This window comes from Jaculus jaculus, chromosome 1 (genome assembly GCF_020740685.1).
Source record: "Jaculus jaculus isolate mJacJac1 chromosome 1, mJacJac1.mat.Y.cur, whole genome shotgun sequence".
NCBI lineage: Eukaryota > Metazoa > Chordata > Mammalia > Rodentia > Dipodidae > Jaculus > Jaculus jaculus.
Window position 1 is genome coordinate 37,446,802 of NC_059102.1, and position 19,794 is coordinate 37,466,595.

General features: G+C 42.5%; 1 protein-coding gene across 2 annotated transcripts in view; it reads left to right on the forward strand.

Annotated features, from left to right (window-relative positions):
* The window catches only part of Hpse2 (heparanase 2 (inactive)), an 814,466-nt gene that overhangs the window by 791,351 nt on the left and 3,321 nt on the right, over nucleotides 1-19,794 (forward strand). Inside the window, exon 12 of one of the 2 annotated variants that reach the window (XM_045142106.1) lies at nucleotides 6,858-7,001. The exons of the other annotated variant lie outside the window; for it this stretch is intronic. Coding sequence (XP_044998041.1) covers nucleotides 6,858-6,957 — 100 coding nt within the window. The 3' untranslated portion in view covers nucleotides 6,958-7,001. Of the gene's footprint in view, nucleotides 1-6,857; nucleotides 7,002-19,794 lie in introns of those variants that run through there. 2 annotated transcript variants of the gene reach the window in all.

Here is a 19,794-nt window from a genome sequence, read left to right on the forward strand (position 1 = left end):
TTGCTCACTGCTTCATTTCAACCTTGGTGGCTTGCATTTGGCATCCAACTGTATGTGCAATGGGAGCAAAACAATCTGGGAAGTCGCCCACTGAGTCTCCTTGGCCCACCCTAGATCTGTATTTTCACACACCGGTTCATTTTGTTGCCAACGTGTACGTTGCTTCTACTTTTCTTTCTTCTAACCCTGCCTGTATCAGCAAGACTCTCAAGAACTTCATCACTCTCCACTTCCTAGCAGCTCATGACCAACGTGTTGAATTTCCAGCCTTCATTCATCCTGAGGTGGAGACTTAGTGCTAGCCTCAGCTTCAACATGAAGTTAATTACATTACCTGGGTAAATCCTTTAATCCTAATAATCCAGCTTCAGTTTCCACATCTGTTGAATTCAGGTGTGATGAGGTCTTTGGGGGCCCTACAATTCTCATCCTAGATCTTATTTTTCAGAGACCTTGAATGCATTTCATTTTCCTGTTACCATAATGATCTGGAAAGCTATTTCTGGTAGAAGGGCTGACTCCTCCATAATGACTGATCTCATCAACAGGTTACACCCACTGAAATCAAAGCACCTGGGAGCTGAGTTTGCCTGGTGTCAGAAAGACCATGTGTATTTAGAGAGGGACCTGGCCAAATGCTTCAGTCTAAAATGTCAAAATGTGCAGGTTGCACAACCTCTGTGAGTCTGGTTCCTCTTGGATGGAGTGAAACAAGCTAGGTAATCTATAGAAAATTTATACACCTAGTGAATGCTTAATAAATTTCCATTGCCTTCCTTCTCAACTCAGAACTTCTAATTTGTCCCAAAGTATGTTCTTTGAAGGAGGGATCATCACAGATTTTTTTTTAATTTATTTATTTGAGAGCGACAGACACAGAGAGTAAGACAGATAGAGGGAGAGAGAGAGAATGGGTGCGCCAGGGCTTCCAGCCTCTGCAAACGAACTCCAGACGCGTGCGCCCCCTTGTGCATCTGGCTAACGTGGGACCTGGGAAACCAAGCCTCGAACCGGGGTCCTTAGGCTTCTCAGGCAAGCGCTTAACCGCTAAGCCATCTCTCCAGCCCTCATCACAGATTTTATTATAATGAGTTAACATGATATTTGCTGAAGACTATGATTTTATAAAAAGGCATGCCAGGGCTGGTGAGATGACTCAGTGGTTAAGGCACTTACTGCAAACCCTAAACACCCAGTTTGATTCCCCAGTACCCAGGTAAAGCCATGTACACAAAGTAGTACATGTATCTGGAGTTTGTTTGCAGTGGCTAGAGGCCCTGGCAATTCTCCCCCCCACACACACCTCTCTCTCTCTCTCTTCTCCTCTCCTCTCTCCTCTCTTTCTCTTCTTGTAAAAAAAAGGAGTGCTGGCAATAGTGTGTGCCATGTGCCAATAGGAGATGGTAGTCAGAGAGCACCATCTTTCTTTGAGTTTGTTTTCTACCAACCAGGGACATGCACCTTCAATCTATTTACCCCAGTACCGTGCCCCTGCCGCCATGATTATGTCCCAGTTGTTTGAACCTTGACACATCTTGAAGGCCTTATCTTGCCTACTCCAGTCCTGAATGGTGCTGAAGTAACTGACTCTTACTGTGTAATTATACACTGAGTAATCACACTTTGTTGCCCCATATTTCACCTTAGCAACATATTAGTGAGGAGGTGTGTTACAGCTTTGTTAAGAATGTAAGAAGGCATAAAGACAATGGAAACTTTTTCCACAGGGACCCTGAAGAGGGATGTGATAACACCTGCTAAGATCAAATAGATCCAGAAGGCCTGGGTCTGACCCAAGTTACAGCCATCTGTCTGTGTGATTAAACCTCAGTTTCTTTACCTGTCAAATAAGATTATTGTAATAATCAAATTAGAGGGTGCAGGTGAAATAAAGCCTTCTGCAAATGTAAAGTCCACATACTTCTGCAAGCACATGCCTCTGTAAATTTAAATTCAGGCATACAAATATGATGTTGGATATGTGGCATTTGAGATCAGAAGAGACCCAGATTCCAGCCTCTTACCCTGCCACCAATTCACTGTGAACTTTTCAGCCTTAAAGCCACATGTCTGTATTTGTTCCTCACCTACAAACTACTGATAGTTCATCATCTCACCTATCCTGTTCTCTAGTGGCTCTTACCCATTTGGGCCTGTAAGCTGCTGTGGCAGAAACTGATAGGCCCATATTCAGTAACATTCCCAGTGTTCAGGTCAGTCACTGCTATAGAGCAAGAGCCCTCTGTGGTCTGGCTGGGGACCCCAAGGAAGGGTGTGGTGTCAGCAAAGCAAACTGTGCAGTAAAGGATAAAAGGAAATGTGAGGAAGTGATTTCATTTTGGGGTGTCTTTTTCTTTCTTTTATGAGCCTCTGGAGCCAGATACTGTGTTCTGTATCTGCTAATTCCCTGCTATAGCCTGAAGCCATAATAGCTCAGAAGAGAATAGAAAGTTCTTGGAGAAAGAGAACACATCATTGTTCAGATCTGAAGCAACCAAAGGAGGACATAAAGCAAGAAAGTCACATTCAAGCTGCTGACTAGTCATTTTGGTGCAGACTAGAAAGATGCTCAATGCGGAGAGGCTCACCTGCTCACCATGGAGGACAGAACTAGCTTTTTCAGGAGGTAGGCTTTAGTGAGAGTGCTGGTGGATCTCTGATTCCTCACTCAGTGAAAGAATGGGTAAGAGAGTATCACTTCCCATCAAACTAAAATTCTACCAATAAACAGAAGCAATGTGAAGTGGTGCAAAAAATGCTAACTTCCACTCAGAAACAAGAGGGCTCACTTTTCCAGAGCAAAGCCTAACAGAGCAGGTGCTAGGTCATATTCCAGGGTTCTTCTTTCTGCATCTCCTTCAATTCCGTTTGAAGGGACATACTCCAAAAATTAAGGACAGTTTTTATCAGATTGGATATTCTAACATACCTAAGCTAAGGAAACTAGCGGGTAATAAGAATTCTGGTACTGAGTAACATTTGAGATCATCTGGTTTAGTCATTTAGTCTATGACTAAGCCATGTGGCCAGTGGATAACCTATGTTTACAGTGTGACTTTCAAGAAAATAGTGGCCACAGTTTCAATAATTTGTCTTAATTTTATACAACACAGACACAATATAATAGTTGTGGTAGCTATTATTCTATTTAATCCACTTAAACACCATGAAATATGTAAAATATTTTTGCCTACCTCCCTCCCCCTTTAAAGGAAAAACAAGTCTTAAGAATGTATATATCAAAAAAAAGAATGTATATATCATATTTGGGAGTGACACAACTCCTCGGTGACGAAGCTGTAAAGCACCTAGCACGTAGTTCTATCCAGTTCTCCTAACTCTTCATCCATTGCACTGTCTTCAACAATATGCTACTACACAGTCCAGTGACAAAACATTATAATTACAGAGGACAAAGATAAAGTGTAGAAAACTGAGCTTTGTCATGATACTGTCTGTGTTCACTTCCTCTTAACTTGTCTACAGAGTGAAGGTAGTTGAAGAATATTAAATTCCCTGGCAGCTCTCTTCTGTAGGCTAATTCATCTTAGCCTGATTCAATTTTCTTCACAAGTCCTAGTTTCAGACCTTTCTTAGAAATTCTCTTCGTGTCTGCTAAGCTCTTTCCCAACCAGGAAATTTTAGTGAAATCAATTGTGTAGTGAAATCAGTTGGGGAATTGCCTTCTGTTTCTTCTACTGTCTTAGAGAAAGAGACTGTTCAATACCACGAATTACTATAAGTTAGTCATTAATTTGATATCTATAAAAATCAACCAAATCTATTCTGACCCAAACCTGCAAACACTGCCAGGTTCCCTACACCTAACGGAATCTACTGTCACAGATACACAGAGCAAAGGACCTGATAGAGGAAGCTTCCCAAGGCAATGGGAAAACATGTGTCCTCTTGTTCCTCTTCAGCAATCTAGCTTGCCATGGCAGCTAGATGGATGATTCTTTTTTTATTTTTGTACTCAGTGAATACAGTCAAGTTGGTACCATTGTTAGCCTCCTCCCTGTCTCTCCCCTCCACAGGGACCCTCCTTGTTGGGGTATATGGGTCATGCATTGTAAGCGCATCAGTTAGCCAAATCGAGAGCAGTTTGTTTCCCCTCATGGCTATGCGCCACTGTTGCACTTGTGTGAGCATCATGTCAGGTTGTTTGCTGCTATGTAGGTTAGACCATAAGTTGCTTGGACAAATTTTGGTCATTTTCCCCCAATCACTCATGTAGCACCATCCAGCACTAGATGTGCTAACTGTCTGGGGACTGACTCTCTTCCAGCTTCCAGCCATGTCACCCCATGTTACGTGCCAACAACATATGGTGTCTTCAGCAGTAGGGTCTTACCACTAACCTATGGTGGGTCATCAAGAGGTCTGATATAAATCTGTCTTCTTTTGGGAAACATTATAGGTCTCTCTGGTCAAAAGCTCATTGTGGATGATATCCACCTGCTGGTACTGGGAGTTACAGGTCAGCACCCAAGAAGAGAAGGAAGAAAAAGATAAGTGATATAAAAGAGACAGAGAGATGAAAGAGAAAGAAAAAAACAGGAGGAGATAAAAGGTCAGTTTTCATCATACCCTCTCCAGGGCCTTGTGAATCAGGTGTTTCCTCTAAGAACCTGGTGAAGGTTCAACCATTTGGTCTTTCTTTTAGGATGTAGAATTGTATGGTACCATTGCTGTTTGGGTCCAGTTTTGTGTCCCCCATCCCCTCCCTTTCCCTCCCCTTCCTCCTCACCCTCCCTATTGTCTGGTCATTGAGATGCTTGCTAGGTATGTCAGCAACTTGGGTAGATTCAGGTTAGGAGCTGTAGATGAGTGAGACTATGCAGCAATTATTGTTCTGTGATTGGGTAAGTTCACTGAAAATGATCTGTTCCAGATTCAACCATTCTTCTTCAAATGTTATTGTATCATTTTCCTTACTGCTGTATAGAATTCCATCATGTAGATATACCACGTGTTAGTTATCCATTCGTCGAATGATGGACATCTGGGTTGATTCCAGCTCTTGGCTAGTACGAATTGAGCAGATATAAACATGATTGGGCAAATCTTTCTGAACTGAGGCATGGAGCTTTTAGAGTACATGCCCAGTAAGGGAATAACTGGGTCTGTTGGTAACTCTATAGTCAGATTTTTTTAGGAGTCTCTATATTGCTTTCCAAAGTGGTTGTACCATCTTACACTCCACCAACAGTGGATGAGGGTTTCTATTTCACCGCATCCTCACCAGCATTTGTTTACATTTGATTTTTTGATGTTTGCTATCTTTACTGGGGTAAGGTAGAATCTCATAATTGTTTTAATTTGCATTTCCCTGATGATTAGAGATGAGGAACATTTTCTTAAGTGTGTGTTTGCCATTTGTATTTCTTCCTCTTTCTTCCTCTGTGAACTGCCTGTCCAGTTCTTTGCCCCATTTTGTGAGTGAGTTGACTTTTGATTGTTTAGATTTTTGAGTTCTTTGTAGATTCTAGAGATTAGGCCTCTATCAGTTAGATATTCAGGAAATATTTTCTCCCATTCTGTGGGTAATCTATTGGCTCTGCTTATTGTATGTTTGTGAAGAAACTTTTCAGCTTCATAAGATCCCATTGTTTGAGTGATTGTTTAAGATTCTGTGCTGCTGGGGTTTTGTTCAGGAAGTCTTTTCCCATTCTTATATCATGGAATGTTCCTCCTAACTTTTCTTCCAGTAGTAGCCAAATTTCTGGTGTTATATTGAGGTCTTTGATCCATTTGTACTTGATTGTTGTGCATGGCAAGGTGTGTGGATCAAGTTTCAATTTCCTGCATATGGTTATCCAGTTGGTCCAACACCCTTTGTTGAAGATGCTGTCTTTTATCCAACCTATATTGTTAGGGCCTTTGTCAAATATCAAGTAGCTCTAGTTACTTGACCCAAAGTCCGGGTCCTTGATGCTATTCCATTGGTCTATACTCCTATTTTTATGCCAGTACCATGTTGTTTTTAATACTATGGCTTTGTAATATAGCTTTAGATCAGGTATGGTGATGCCTCCAGAGGTGTTTCTTCTGCTTTTCCATATGAGTTTTGAGATCATTTTTTCTATCTCTGTGAAGAACGATGTTGGGACTTTGATTGGAATTGCATTAAATCTGTATATTGCCTTTGGTAAGATTGCTGAGTTTTTAAGATAGTCATTCTTTAACTGTTACTGCTCAATAATTACAAGTACACAAATTAGTAGAAAAGTCTATATGCAAGGCTCAGTGTTGCTTCAGATCAGAATATACACTGAATTTCCTAATGTGAGGTACTGTCACCTGGCACTCAGGAGCTGTTTACTGTAGAATATTTAGAGGTGAAGCTGACAGGAGAGGTCTCTGTAGTTCTGCCCTTAAAGAACTCATATCTGTTATTAGAAACAAACACCTAACAGAAAGCAGTCCATAGGCAGTGCCACAATGGAGGTGCAGACTATTTCTGCTTTGAGGCTAATAGGTCCCCTATTATTGTATAAACCTCAGATGTGTGTGATCTTCTCCTGCAACTGCTACCATTTCAGCTATAGAATCTCAAGACTCCTATGAACCAAGAGCCTCACTGCCTATTCTGTGAAGAAATGAGCATCTTTCTTCTCTTTCCACATGTTACTTATTTTTCCATCTCTCTGAAATATAATGTTTGCATTGAGTTCATCCTTATTAAATTCCTTATCAATGAAAAATGTTGATATCTAACTGCACACTGTTAGAGAGATGTTATTTGATGTTAGTCACATAGATGATTCCAAAAAGATTTGTTAAGACTTTTAAAAAAATCTTCATGTTCCCATTAGAACAGACTGTATTATAATATTTTATCTCTGAATTTAAAGCTTGACGATTATGGACAGTCCTGACAGCCAACCTGGCGACCACCTGATCCACTCCAATCTCATACTACATTTCGCTTTTGGATATTCACAGGCCTGGTAAAAGGAGTGTGCTCCTGAGCAGCAGACCTGCAACATCCAAGTGTGTGGAGTCTGTGCTACTGAGTAGGTGGCACCTGGAATTTTTTAAACTAAGATCAACCAGGTGTATTCCTTGCAGAATCCTGCTATTTCCATGTGTCTAGGAATGTTTAAATTATTTTCTGTTAAAAACAAATTCTCTGTGAAATTTATATAGCTATTGAAGCACGACTTTTCTGTAGGAAATTTTTCAAAAGATGCTTATAAGCAAATGAGTTTCTTCTGTAATTTGCCTACCAAAAAGCTTTTCAGCTTCTGTTAGAGAGGATGCTCTAGCTATACTGAGTTAACCCAGTCTAGGATTAGATGGCTATTGTTGCATGAATAGTCCCCCTGATATGGGGAAAAAGGGTATTGTATCGTCATTTCTACCTTTGTTTCATAAAAATCAAGCAGAGTAAATTTATACTTTCTTCTTTTATAATAACTTTTAAATTTATCTCATTAAAGTTTAGTCCCCAAGTTAATCACTACCAGATTCTTCAGCCATTTCTCAAATGGCCTGTGTCCCAGGTTGCTCACATTGGATTCATGATCATGTTGGAATCTATCAAATCACCATCTTACCTCATAAAATTAAATTTTCATTTTCCTTAGGTGAAAAGATCTGAGAAGTAGGAAATGTGGACATTTTATTAGAATTCAAATCACCAATACAGTCCTCTAACATTTTTAAATCTTTCCTAGCTTCATAAATAAAAAATAAATGGTATTCTTTTTTTAATTTTTATTAGCATTTTCCATGATTATAAAAAAATATCCCATGGTAATTCCCTCCCTCCCCCCCGCCAACACTTTCCCCTTTGAAATTCCATTCTCTACCATATTACCTTAAATTATATGCCTTGAGTATTTGTGAGATAGAAATTTGTGCTTATTAGAAATATATTGTTTTCATGAATGTTCTACGTTCTTTGCTTATTTTTCTATTGAGGCATGAAGTTCTTTTATAAGTGACTTAAAAGCTTGCTTTAGTATAAGTCAATTTCCCCCTTTGCTGTCTGTCATATGTATTGAACTGTCATCTCTAGGATTTTACCTACTATTTTTCCAACTATTTTAAGGTATTATCTTGACATAAAGTATTTACTTCTTATATATTTAAATCTATTTGGCTATTGCTTTGTGTTTTCTTTCATTCCACTTATATCACTTAAATGTGTATGTACTTGCATTCCTGAAATCAAATAAATTTGCATAAATAGTTTCTCCTAGTTGCTACTTTCCCTTTCTCTCTTTCTTCCTTCCTATCTCTCTCTTTTTTTTTTCTTCATGTGTTTGTCACATTAAACTGTTTCACTGGGGAAACCTGAACATACAGATAGGTCTCAGTCAACAGACCAAAGTATGATTGCACAAAGACCAGTTTTGGTGAACCAGTGATTTTTGTTGGGGCTACTAACACACAGAATGAGGGGTTGCTTACAGGAGCATGGGTGACACAGGTGATGACTCACTGAAGTTGTGTCTCTGGAGCTCACTGCAAGTCTTGGTCCACTGATTGCAGAGTCGCTAGCATACTACAACTTGCAAGCAGCTCTCAGGGCAGGACAGAGAGTCTCCTCAGGCAGTTGCTTACCCTTTAACCCTAGGGAGGAGTCCTACAACCTTTATCCCAGGCTTGTTGACCACCTGAGTCTCCTGAGCTCCCCTCCTCCCCAGTCTTTCCCCCACCACAATTCAATTCAATTCAGAGAAAATTTCTATATAACACACTGGTCATAGGCTGCCCCTTAACAGTTACTTAAGCTCCTATAACCCTGGGGAGTGGTCCTGTAACTTTTTAGTTTCAGTTTTCCCAGACTTGATCTCCTGATTCTCCAGAGTGTCTCTCTTCTCTTCAGGGAATATCTCAATTATGAAGAATTTGCAGTACAACTCTCTCCCTCTCTCTCTCTCTCTCTCTCTCTCTCTCTCTCTCTCTCTCTCTCTGTGTGTGTGTGTGTGTGTGTGTGTGTGTTGTAATTTAACTTGGGGCAAAGGAGGCAAGTGCTGTACCACTGAGCTATACTCCTCAAACCCCTCATGTTAATTTCTTTAATCGATTTGAAATTTGAAATTCATTTGATGTACAGTAATAGGCAAGGATCCTCCACAGGTATGATGCTAAAGTTGAAAGTGTGAGGGAACCTATTAACCTTTCAAGTCCTTCAGGTATTGTTTTTAAAATACCAGGAGAAAAGCATACCCTTCTTTAAAAAAATCAAAGCTTAGAATGGAACTCTCCTTTACTTGGGGGAAAGGTCCTGCTGGGGCAGAAGCAGCCCTGCTGAAAGGCCATTCAGAACCCCTCAGGAAGAAAGGCGTGTTGTGAGGCTGGGAGTACCAAGGCAAGCAAGGTGTCTGGGCCTGGGGAGATTTATGAACTGGCTGTGAGAGAACAGGAAAATGGTACTTACTCTAAAACATTAACGTTCAAGTTCGTGCTCTAGCTCAAGAACTCTGCAACAGACACTGTAGAAAACAAGATTATAAATATATGTGAGCATAGATATTTATAAAAATACTCATACTTAGGGTCTGCTACAGTCTGTAGGAAAAGAGAGGTAAACATAGAGAAATGAGCCTTAAAATCCTCAGAGTGCAAGCTCATTCATAGGAACTTAGATGATTTCAGATTTTGTAACCTTTGTCCTAATTATAGGGCACTTCATGACTCATTTAAAGATAGTACAACAGTGTATGTGATACTATCCATGTAAATAATTACACATGTATGTGAAAAACACAGTGAATGTGCTGAACAGAGTGCTTTTAACCTCTGTAAGGCTGTCTTCTGCCTGAAGAAAGTTTGAGCCCCTATCTTTCTATAGGGAGCTCTATAACATAGCCCAGGACTTTGGAGAAATTTACAGGCTTTTAAAGAAATTTTCTTCCCAAAATAAAATTTTTTCTTTCAGTGTTAAAGAAACAGAGTGCCCCAGCCAGTGGGGAATTGAACAAGGACTTGAGGAGAAGCTAACCTGGGTGGGAAAAGGCAAACAGACACAAGAAGGAGACCATGCTAGGTGTTTGTCAAGGCCTCGAGATTTTATTTTTTCCATGTAGGTTTATATAGGGTTGTAGGGGGAAGGGGACATGGTCAGGGCAAGGAGTTGTAGGGGGAAGGGGACGTGGTTAGGGCAAAGATCACAGAGTTACTGGTTAAACCGCAATGCCTTTGTTTTTTCATCAGCTACCGGCAAGATGGGGGAGTGTTTAGCCAAGTGTACGATCCCATTGTTTCTGGTGGTTGAATATTAGGTGAGGAAGAAGAAACTTATCTTGCTATATGGCAGTCTTTGTTTCTGGTAGTTGAGTATTAGGTGACGAAGTAGAAACTTAACTTGCTATAGGGTAGTCTCTGTTAACATAGCCAAGGTTTGGTCCATAGCTCCCAACAACAGAGTTTGTGAACAATGCTGATCAAAGGAACTTTGAGTGGGTTCTGAAGGAATCCTGTAGAAATATCCCACATACTTCCCTGGTACCTGCTGTGGAATATACTCACGTTGCCAGTGTGAGAGCTGGGGGACGGGTGGGGTAAATGAAGCAGTGCTACTGAAATAGCAGAAATGTTCACTTCAGGCTATTCACACACACACACACACACACAAAAAAAAAAAAAAAAAAAAAAAAAAAAAAAAAAAAAAAACAGCCCTTCAACAATTCACATCTTCTGGGTTTAAAAAAAAAAAAAGTGGCCTCTGGATGTGACACTCCAAAAGGGTAAGTAAAAGCCGTTTTTACTCAAAATCAACTTGGACTACAATGCTAGGAAGTTATTTGATTCCCTTTCACCCCATCTGCAAACTGGTACTGCTCAACCTTGGCTGCACTTTGAATAACTTCATGACTTTAAACCTCTTATCATGCCTATACCACACTTCAGATCAATTAGAGTATCTGTGGGCTAGGACCCAAAAAATGATCCTTAAAGCTTGCTGTGGTTCAAATATGTGGCCAAAAGTGGGAATCACTGACCTTCTGCACTGAAACCTGGTCTCAGATGATTTGCAACTCATCTTTGATTGCTCCCAAATTATATTCTTCATCCAAGCCCTGAGCCATTTTGCAAAAGGTGTGAACATGCCATAAGCCCCTGGAAGTTTTCCATAGCTCAGCGGAAGGCTAAGTGCTGGCTTCCCAAAGGTGTCGCTGTTTGTTTTGTTTTAACTCCTGGATTAGTAGCAGGCAGATGATTGTGCAGATTAGAGGACTATAAAATGATTTCATATTTTTCACTGACTTGACATCTTAAACCAAGATGTTTGAGAATCCACAGTTCTCACTGTTCTTTTCTGAGAGTTTTTCATTCATTGTTAGCTCCAAATGCATTTTCTCCGAGAAGCTGAAAACTCTCTACATAGCTGTCCATGAAGGCTGTGGTCTCCTGTCTCCACCCCACCCATTTGGGGGTCCTCTTAGTAGGTAGGAATTTCCATTCTGTCTCAGACTACTGGTAAATGAGTTCTTAAACATTTGATTCTAAATGGAGGGGCACAGCAGCTGAATATATAAGCAGTTCTTGCAGAATGAAAAGAAACAGCTCCTGTCTGCTTTGTGGTGTGATGATGGAAAGATGTAAGCTTCTGGGAAATGAAAAGTTCTACTGCAGTTCATCCCTTTGGCTAGGCCTCGACCCTGAATCCATGTTCTAGGCATCAAGAGGTACAGGAAAAGAGATGGTTCATCCCACATAAGGAGTCTAGATCATAAAACTATAGACTGACTGCCAAAAAGCACTCTGCATACCACCACTTCCCTGCTGATCCCTGCAAGAGCGACTCAGAGTCACTGCACACATTGCTGTTTGACATCTGTGGGCTCTGGAACAGAGGCTGGGTCATGTGGGACATCTCACTGTTTACCTTACAGGGCCACCCGTTGCACCTGATGTTATAGGAAACACTGTCAAAAGCCAATAAAACTGATATATTTACCTGCTTGCTTGAATGGATTTCAGTAAGTATCCATGGAGCCATGGCCATAAAGCAGCCTGCCTAATTTGGAGTGTGGCCTGCAGACTTTCTGATACTTACATGTGGAAAATCTCTCTATGCAACACACACATCTGCCCTCCTACCTAACTCCTCACCCTCCCGAGCAGACTGCTGCAAAGGAAGCACTTCTCACCCTATTCTTCCTCTTCCTGATCCACACAGGTAGGGCTGGGGAAAAGCTGGTCCCACTGCATGGAGGATGCATTAACTCTAAAGCAAAACCAGAGCGTCCCGAGTAAGCACAAGAGCCTGGGAGCATGAGGAATGGGAGATGGATGCTAGCTCAGGGTCTGGGATGCTCTTCGGGCCGAGGGCCACTGTACAGAGGTGGAAAGAGGAGCTATGCTTCTAGGAAGCACATGCTATAGGGGAGGCTGTTTGAGGCCACAGGATAAGCTTACCAAGGTTTGGAAGTATGAAAGTTCAAGGCTCATTTTGTCTCGGAGGTGGCAAATCCTCTCATTGGACTGGAGTATAGGATGTCTGTGTGGTGAGGAAAAAGGCCACAAACATACACAGAGGCCAGACCACAGAAGACCTTGAAATCCAAACTAAATTCAATTTTCCTTCTATTTATGTTTTTTGTATACTGTTTTTATTATGGTGTGTTTGGCCACATATTTGCATGTTTCAGTGTTCTCTGGCTTAGAGGGCAAAGGACTAAGTCTGCTATAATTGACTTTGTATATCACAAAGTACTGTGGGGATATGAGTAATGCCTCTTAAACACCACTTGGCAATCATGGCACCAATTCTTTACAATGGGAGGAACACATAGTTAACCACATAGTAAAGTCTCCATGGATTTGATAGCTGGTTTCCATTGTGCCCTGTGGTTTAAGTGTGATATGCCTGCGACATGGAGCTTTAAGATGGCTGCAGAATCAAATTTTCTTCACAAACTGCCCTCAGATAAGTTGGAAGTTAACAACATCAGCATAAATCTAGGTTCCCTAGCTAGGCTTTCCTCTTGTCTGCCAAGTGTGCTAAGTTATTTTAAGGCATTAGAAGCACATGGTAGAATACCAGTATGGATTAGACCACGATTACACAGATCTGGATGGAACACAGATCATGCTGTGACCTCCTCCAAACCTAACTATATGTGGGAAAAGCCTGTATCAGTAACAGCGTACCTGTGAAAACTCTCGTTCTGCTTTTCAAAGGACCCCTAGGGTATTTTCTTGAGGAAGGCTAGATCAAAACTCTTCAGACTTTCAGTATGCCCTTCATAGCTTCCATATGCCTCGGTGACCAGAAACTTCAAATAGAGTAGAGGCTACCAGAGGGCCCAGGACAGAAAGAAGCTTTCTTCCTTGGCTTTCCACTCCCTCGGCATCTTCTCTATGGCAGCAGTAGAGGGCAAGTTGAATGCCCCACCAGCCACGTTGGAACCTTCTAAAAAAGGAGATTGAGTGGAACTCAAGTATTAATTAAACTACTGTGGTAGGCGGGAAGGCACAGAGCCAAGAACTACTGGAAATGAAATGAAATGAAATGAAAGCAAGTCAGTCTAGCAGACAACTCAGCCGCACAGATAACATAAGGCTAAGAGGGACTCTGCTAAAAGAAGGGGTGCAGACAGTCGGTCCCTTTCTCTTCCGCTGGGCTGTTAGACCACCTGGAGAAAGCTGCATCTGATAGGGTTTGGAGGAAGGACAGGCCTTTCTTCCTAGAATCTACCAGATTCCACAGTAGAAGGCACAGTTGGAAAGCATGGGAGCATAGGTGAAAGTTCTCCCCGTGACCCTTGAGGAGTCAAAGAGCCTTTGACCCCAGCGGAGACAATCCTGCGCAGCCTTCCTCGCGAGGCCGGGATGCCGGCATTGCTCAGGACCTTCCTCTCTAAACTGCCCCAGACGCACAGCCTCTCACAGCAGCAGCAGGAGCGGGAAGGGAAGCCAAGCTTCTCCGTCCTGAATGTGGCTGCGCCTTAGGGCTCTAACGTGGCCCGACCTAGTGGAGCGCCTGGCAGCTGAATATACCAGCTTCCCAACTCGAAACGCAGCCCCCGGGCCTGCAAAGCACAAGCAGGTGCAGCCGGCCAGTGGTGGCAAGGGACCTGCCCCAGGAGAGCCCGGCGCAGACGCCCCACACCTGCGAGGGACCCCCCCCCACACACACACACACATACACCGTCGGCTCGCAGGCTGTGCAGCTGGGGGCTGTGCATGCTCCCTTATAGTAAGCCCCAGTCCAAGCGGGCCCCCTGCCAACCCGACCGCAATGCAGTTTGGGTTGAGATTGGATTGATACTGTGATGTGCTCCCCAGAGTGGCCCAGCGCAGGGCACACCTCCCCACACACACACACACACCCCGCCCCCAGCAGGCCTTCAGGGGAAGAGTGAAGGCAGCCGGGACAAGGGTGGCGCTGGCTTCCTGGGAGCTGCGCTGAAGGCTGGCTCTCCTCTTGCTGTTGTGTAGGACAAGAGTGACCTCTAGTGGTGCGCAGGAAAGCACAAGGAACTGGAGGAGGGAATGCCTGTGTTACACACACACCTCATTCTGACTGCTATCCCTCCTCTTTTCTTCTCGCCCTCTCTCCAGACAAAGACCAGGCGTCTCTGGTAACCTATCTTCACCTATACATTTCATGTCTGAAGTCTGGACTAAAATTCAGTTTCTGGACTTTTAGTCTGTTGTCTTTTCCTTTTAAGTTGTGGTCTTCTGGCCACATATCTATATTTAGCATGTGTGTTACTGACCTCCTGTTTTATGAGTGAGTGAGTGAGCGAGAGAAGAATGGCACAGTCACGTTTGCTCAGATCTAGGAAAGAGAACAACAAGCAGCCACAATTCTGTGATGTACTCCAAGGGCCAAAAGGGACAGGGTAGTGTGGGCACCCTATGGAGGAGCACTTGGTCCTGGCCCAAATGACAAGGAAGAGAGGTGAGAAAAGGAAGGTGGGGCACACAGACAGAGTATGGAGATACAACCAGGACAGAGCCCTGAGATTAGAAAGACTGGTTGGAGAAGCTGCCTAGTAGGCGGAAAGAAAGTGGTGGTGGTGCAGAAAGGAATATTCTTTCCAGCCAGTCACTTTGGACACTGTTCTACCAACAGCCCAAAGCCACTGAACATTTAGACAGGTGGATGTCATGATCAGATTGCTGTTGGTGTGTGATCATTCTAAATTAGACACTGAACTTGGCCGTAGGTTATGAGCAAACTAGACGACAAATAGCTTAGCCAAAAAGACCAGAAGGTTCACAAGGCTAGCAACCCTACTCATACAGATATAGATACCTAGACTCAGAGAAGGCAAATAACTTTGTCTAAGTGGCGGAAGTAGAGATGTATTTTAAGGTCCCCATATATACCAGTAGGAATTAGACACCAGCTCTCAAGGCTGCTCCTGATAAAACACACATACCCCCACAAAAGCTTTTCCAGCCAGGCGTGGCAGTGCATGCCTTTAATACCAGTACTCAGGAGGCAGAGGTAGGAGGATTGCTGTGAGTTCAAGACCATTCTCAGACTACACAGTGAATTCCAGGTCAGTCTAGGCTAGAGGGAGACCCTGCCTCAAAAAATCAAAAACAGAAAAAGCTTTCCAGTGTGCGTGCTCTCTCCCTCTCTGTCTCTCTCTCCCCCCTCCCCCCCCACACACACATACACACAGCAAATTGTCTTCAATATTGGACAAGGATATGCTTGTTCAACTTCTCAGAGACTTAGGGAAAGCTGAACCATGGCTTAAATACCCATGGCTGCTGAGAACCATGAGAAGACATGGAGTTCAGAGATCATAGACACTCTGTGAGGAAGAAGGGTGACCTGGCCAAGAGGCTCCCATGGAGACCTAAGAGGCAGAGGACTTGACTCCAAATTGACACATTGAATCCCATTTCAAATAACATGCAAAACTAAGAAAACACATTTAGGAATGAGAAAGTAACTCAAACTTTATAAAAACAAAAGGTGATAAAATGCAGTTGTCCTAATATTTGGATAATTTAAATACCCATAGCCATTCAGGCAAGTTAGGAAATTAAGAAAAATAGTTCAACCTAGTGGAAAGTCATGAGATAAGAGGTCCTGGTATCTGATGAAAAGTGATAAGAACAGTTTTCAAAGAAAGAAATATGATCTTAGTGAGCACCAGCTGGAATTGGACAAACAACATGAAATAGTAGGAAGGCATAGTCAGGAGGCCAGAACCTGAGGCCTGGCTTAACCGCTTATTAGCTATGTGGCCTTGCCTAGGCCAGGTAACCTTGCTGAAGTGACAACTCTTAATACTGCCCTGCATATCTCACAAGGCTCTTTACAGTTGTGTGTCAATGAAAGTCATCTAGGACTTCCTAAAGAAACTGCTTAAAGAATCCATGCAAATCTCAAAGCTTATACCTCTAATGGGTTTTGGACTCTTCTAAATTTGATTTACATGTATATAACATAGGCTGCTAAACACCTGAACTGAATGAGACACTTGAGTAAGTTGCAAGATGCTACCTTTTATATAAAAAGTGCTCCATAATCAGTGATTTGTGGGGGTTTTTTGTTTTTATTTTTTTGCTTTTGTGTGTGCGATGTGGTGTGTGTGGTATGTGCTCAGAGTCCTAGTCTGTGGTGGCCTAGAGCTTGCTGGTTTTTTTTTTTTTTTTTAACTAGCTCTGGTAATTCTCGGTCTCTACTTCCCTTCAGGACTGGGGTTACAGACATGGTGGCCATGTCCAGTGTGGGTCCTGAGGATTAAACTCAAATGGCATCATAGGCCTCATCAGGCCCTCATACTTGCATAGGGAGTGCTTTTAACTGATGATCAGCCGGGCGTGGTGGCGCACGCCTTTAATCCCAACACTCGGGAGGCAGAGGCAGGAGGATCGCCGAGAGTTCAAGGCCATCCTGAGACTACATAGTGAATTCCAGGTCAGCCTGAGCCAGAGTGAGACCCTACTTCGAAAAACCAAAAAAAAAAAAAAAAAAAAACTGATGACCAATCTCTGCAGCCCCAATCAGTGATAATTTTTTTCAAATCTCTGATGTGACAGAAAACATACAAAACTGTTCAGTGAAAGATATTGTTATATTTAGTATGATAGATATGGCTTCACTAGCTAGCAAACATTGAAAGGAAACTATAAGCAGGGAAAATAGAATAAAGGTGCTAAAGCACATTGCCCATCTTTGAAATGAGAGGATTAGTAGATAAGAACATATGAAGAGTCAATGTCTCACAAAACCTTACTCAAAGAATTTAATTTGTGTTAGCTCAGCTAAGAGATGGTCATATGGATCGTTTTTAAGGATGAAAAACACTAGCAGTGATCAATAGTCTTCTGTCAGGTGGCCATACAGCATCTGGTGAGTCACTGTGAAAATCAGTGATAATTCACATCTTATCTAACATCTCTGCAGAGAGCCAGAGTAATTGGTAGTTAATGAAATCAGTACAGACACTCAGAAAATCTCCAGGGAGCCTTCCTAGAGCTGGAGAGCTAACCCCGAAGGGCCTCAAAGCCTGTTCATCTATTCAGAAACTAAGTAGTGCCTACCTTGTACCCTTTGGACACTAGGAATTCACAGCCCAGTGAGGGACAGAGCAAATAAATCAACACACCACAGTGAAAGAAGAACCGTGGTCACAGGTAAGCTTGGGGTGCTAAGAGCCCAGAGGTGGGGCTCCTAACCCAATCCGGGGATTGGAGAGGATTGTCCAGTGCAGGCAATACCCAAACAGACTTCAAGGATTGGCTGCAGCTAGTCCGAGAGTGCAGGGCTGGCATGAGACTACTAAGTAGATGGACCATCACCCAAAAGGCCCAGAAACAAAGCTGTGGCCATTTAATTTGTTCAAGCTTGAGCAAAGATGCCATGAGTCTTCAAGTGTGAGGGTTCTTTTGAAATGTCAACAAATATAATGACTTCCCCACATCACAGTAATTTTCCTTTTAAAATCTTTCTATAACAGGGATATTCTTCCCCCACCCCCAAATATAATTTTATAACAGCTTTAAATGAACTTGTGTCTTATTAATCTCAATGAGGTCCACTAACATTAAGGTTGGAATACTTTTAATGAGTTTGAGTATTTTAATCCCCACTGTACATATCTATTTAACATCTTCATTTGAGAAATATTTACTCCATCAATGTGCAAGACCTTTTCTCTAATTCTAAAATATTCTTTGCATGTGGTTATATTGGTAGACTTCTCACAGTAACTGCCAATTCATGCCACACCTACCCCTTAAGATCTGTGGTCCACAGTTGGGTTGTAGCCTGGGCACTGGCAAGGGCTGAGACAAGAGAGGAGCTGTATCCACCTTTGTGGGCCACAGTGAAGGAAAGGATGGGAATTGTTGAGGAGTTTAAAGCAGTACAGTAACACAACAGATCACTCTATCAACAAGGTGTACAGAGATCCGTTTGAACTACAGTGATAGCAATGAGTGGAGAAAGCAGAGAAGACTCAACAGATGTGAAAGAGAGTGGGTGTGACTTTGTAACCCTAGACTTGTGAGTTAGGAGACATCTCAGAAAATGCAGAGCTTTCTGGCTTGGAGTGCCATCACAGATATTGTTTAGAGGAGAGGATTTAAGGAAAAGTTTTTGAGCTGGGCCATGTGACTTTGAAATTTCTGTGGGGCTGCCAAGTGGAGGTACTTAGGTCCAGAAGAAAGGCCTAGAAGAGAGATAGGGCTTTGGGAAGTGTTGGCATGTGAATGGCAATCAAGGGCACAGGGTGGATATCAGCACCCAGAGAAAAGAACATAGCATTGAAAGGGAAGAGTCCAAAGAACCCTGGCATCTGAGAGGTAGGTAAGAGGTCCATGGTTCCCCCTAGACAGGAAATAGGTCCAGAGATAGAGAAGCTAGACAAGACACCTCCCGTGAGGCCCAAGGGGATAAAAGGTTTACAGTGAGAAGTTACAAAAATCTTGGTTCCACAGAGGGTCAAAGAACCAAAGAACCAAAAAGGTCTTTGTCCATAACAATGAAAAGAATAGCAGTGAAAACACCATGTCTTGCTTACCTGGTTCTTTATGCTTTTTTAGCCATTCCATTTCCACTTTAAGCTGTACAACATTCTTATACATGCAAAAGCTTTAGAAAAATGAGGTTAATGGATTTACCAATGCCATCTAACAAAGCAGTGACCTGGCCCCTGGAATTAGAGATTTCACTTCAAGGATTTAACCCTGCTCCCTATATCCCAGCTAGCGTTTGAACCAACAATGAGACCTGAGTGAGGCATGCTCCATAACAGCCACTTGTTCTTAGTATAGCTTGTGAAAGGGCTGCTTATCACAAGTTGTTAGGCACTTCCCAGAGCCTGACGATATCTAGGAGCTTGGGGATCTAATTCCTCGCACCTAATTCTTCATATGAGAGACCATCAAAGGTTTGCAAGCAGGGAGTTGATATACATGTGTGTGAGTTTTTGAAAGGTTAATTAGTATTTTTGAACTTGTATTTAACTGTGCTAATGTCTTGTAGAAAACCCAACTCATATCATCTAAAATAAAGCAATGAAAATACACTACAAAAATATAACCTGTCTGAGCTCCTCATTTCACCCAGCCTGCCACTCCAATAAGCAAGCTGTCTTCACCAATGAGGACACAAAAACTTTCTGACATTTGGAATCAAAAGCTCCTTGAATATTTGATGAGGTCAACACTGACCTTTAGGTCTCTATTTTTCTACCTCTACACCACCTTGAGGCAAGTGGTTGCTCATCCAAGAGTCTTGTTTGCTCATTCGAGCAGATAGTTACTCCAACAAGAGGAAGGGGCTCCTTCCTCTGGCCCAGCAGAACTGGATCCAGCCCAAACCTTCCCTGGTGGGACCAGACCTGGAGCTCTTCT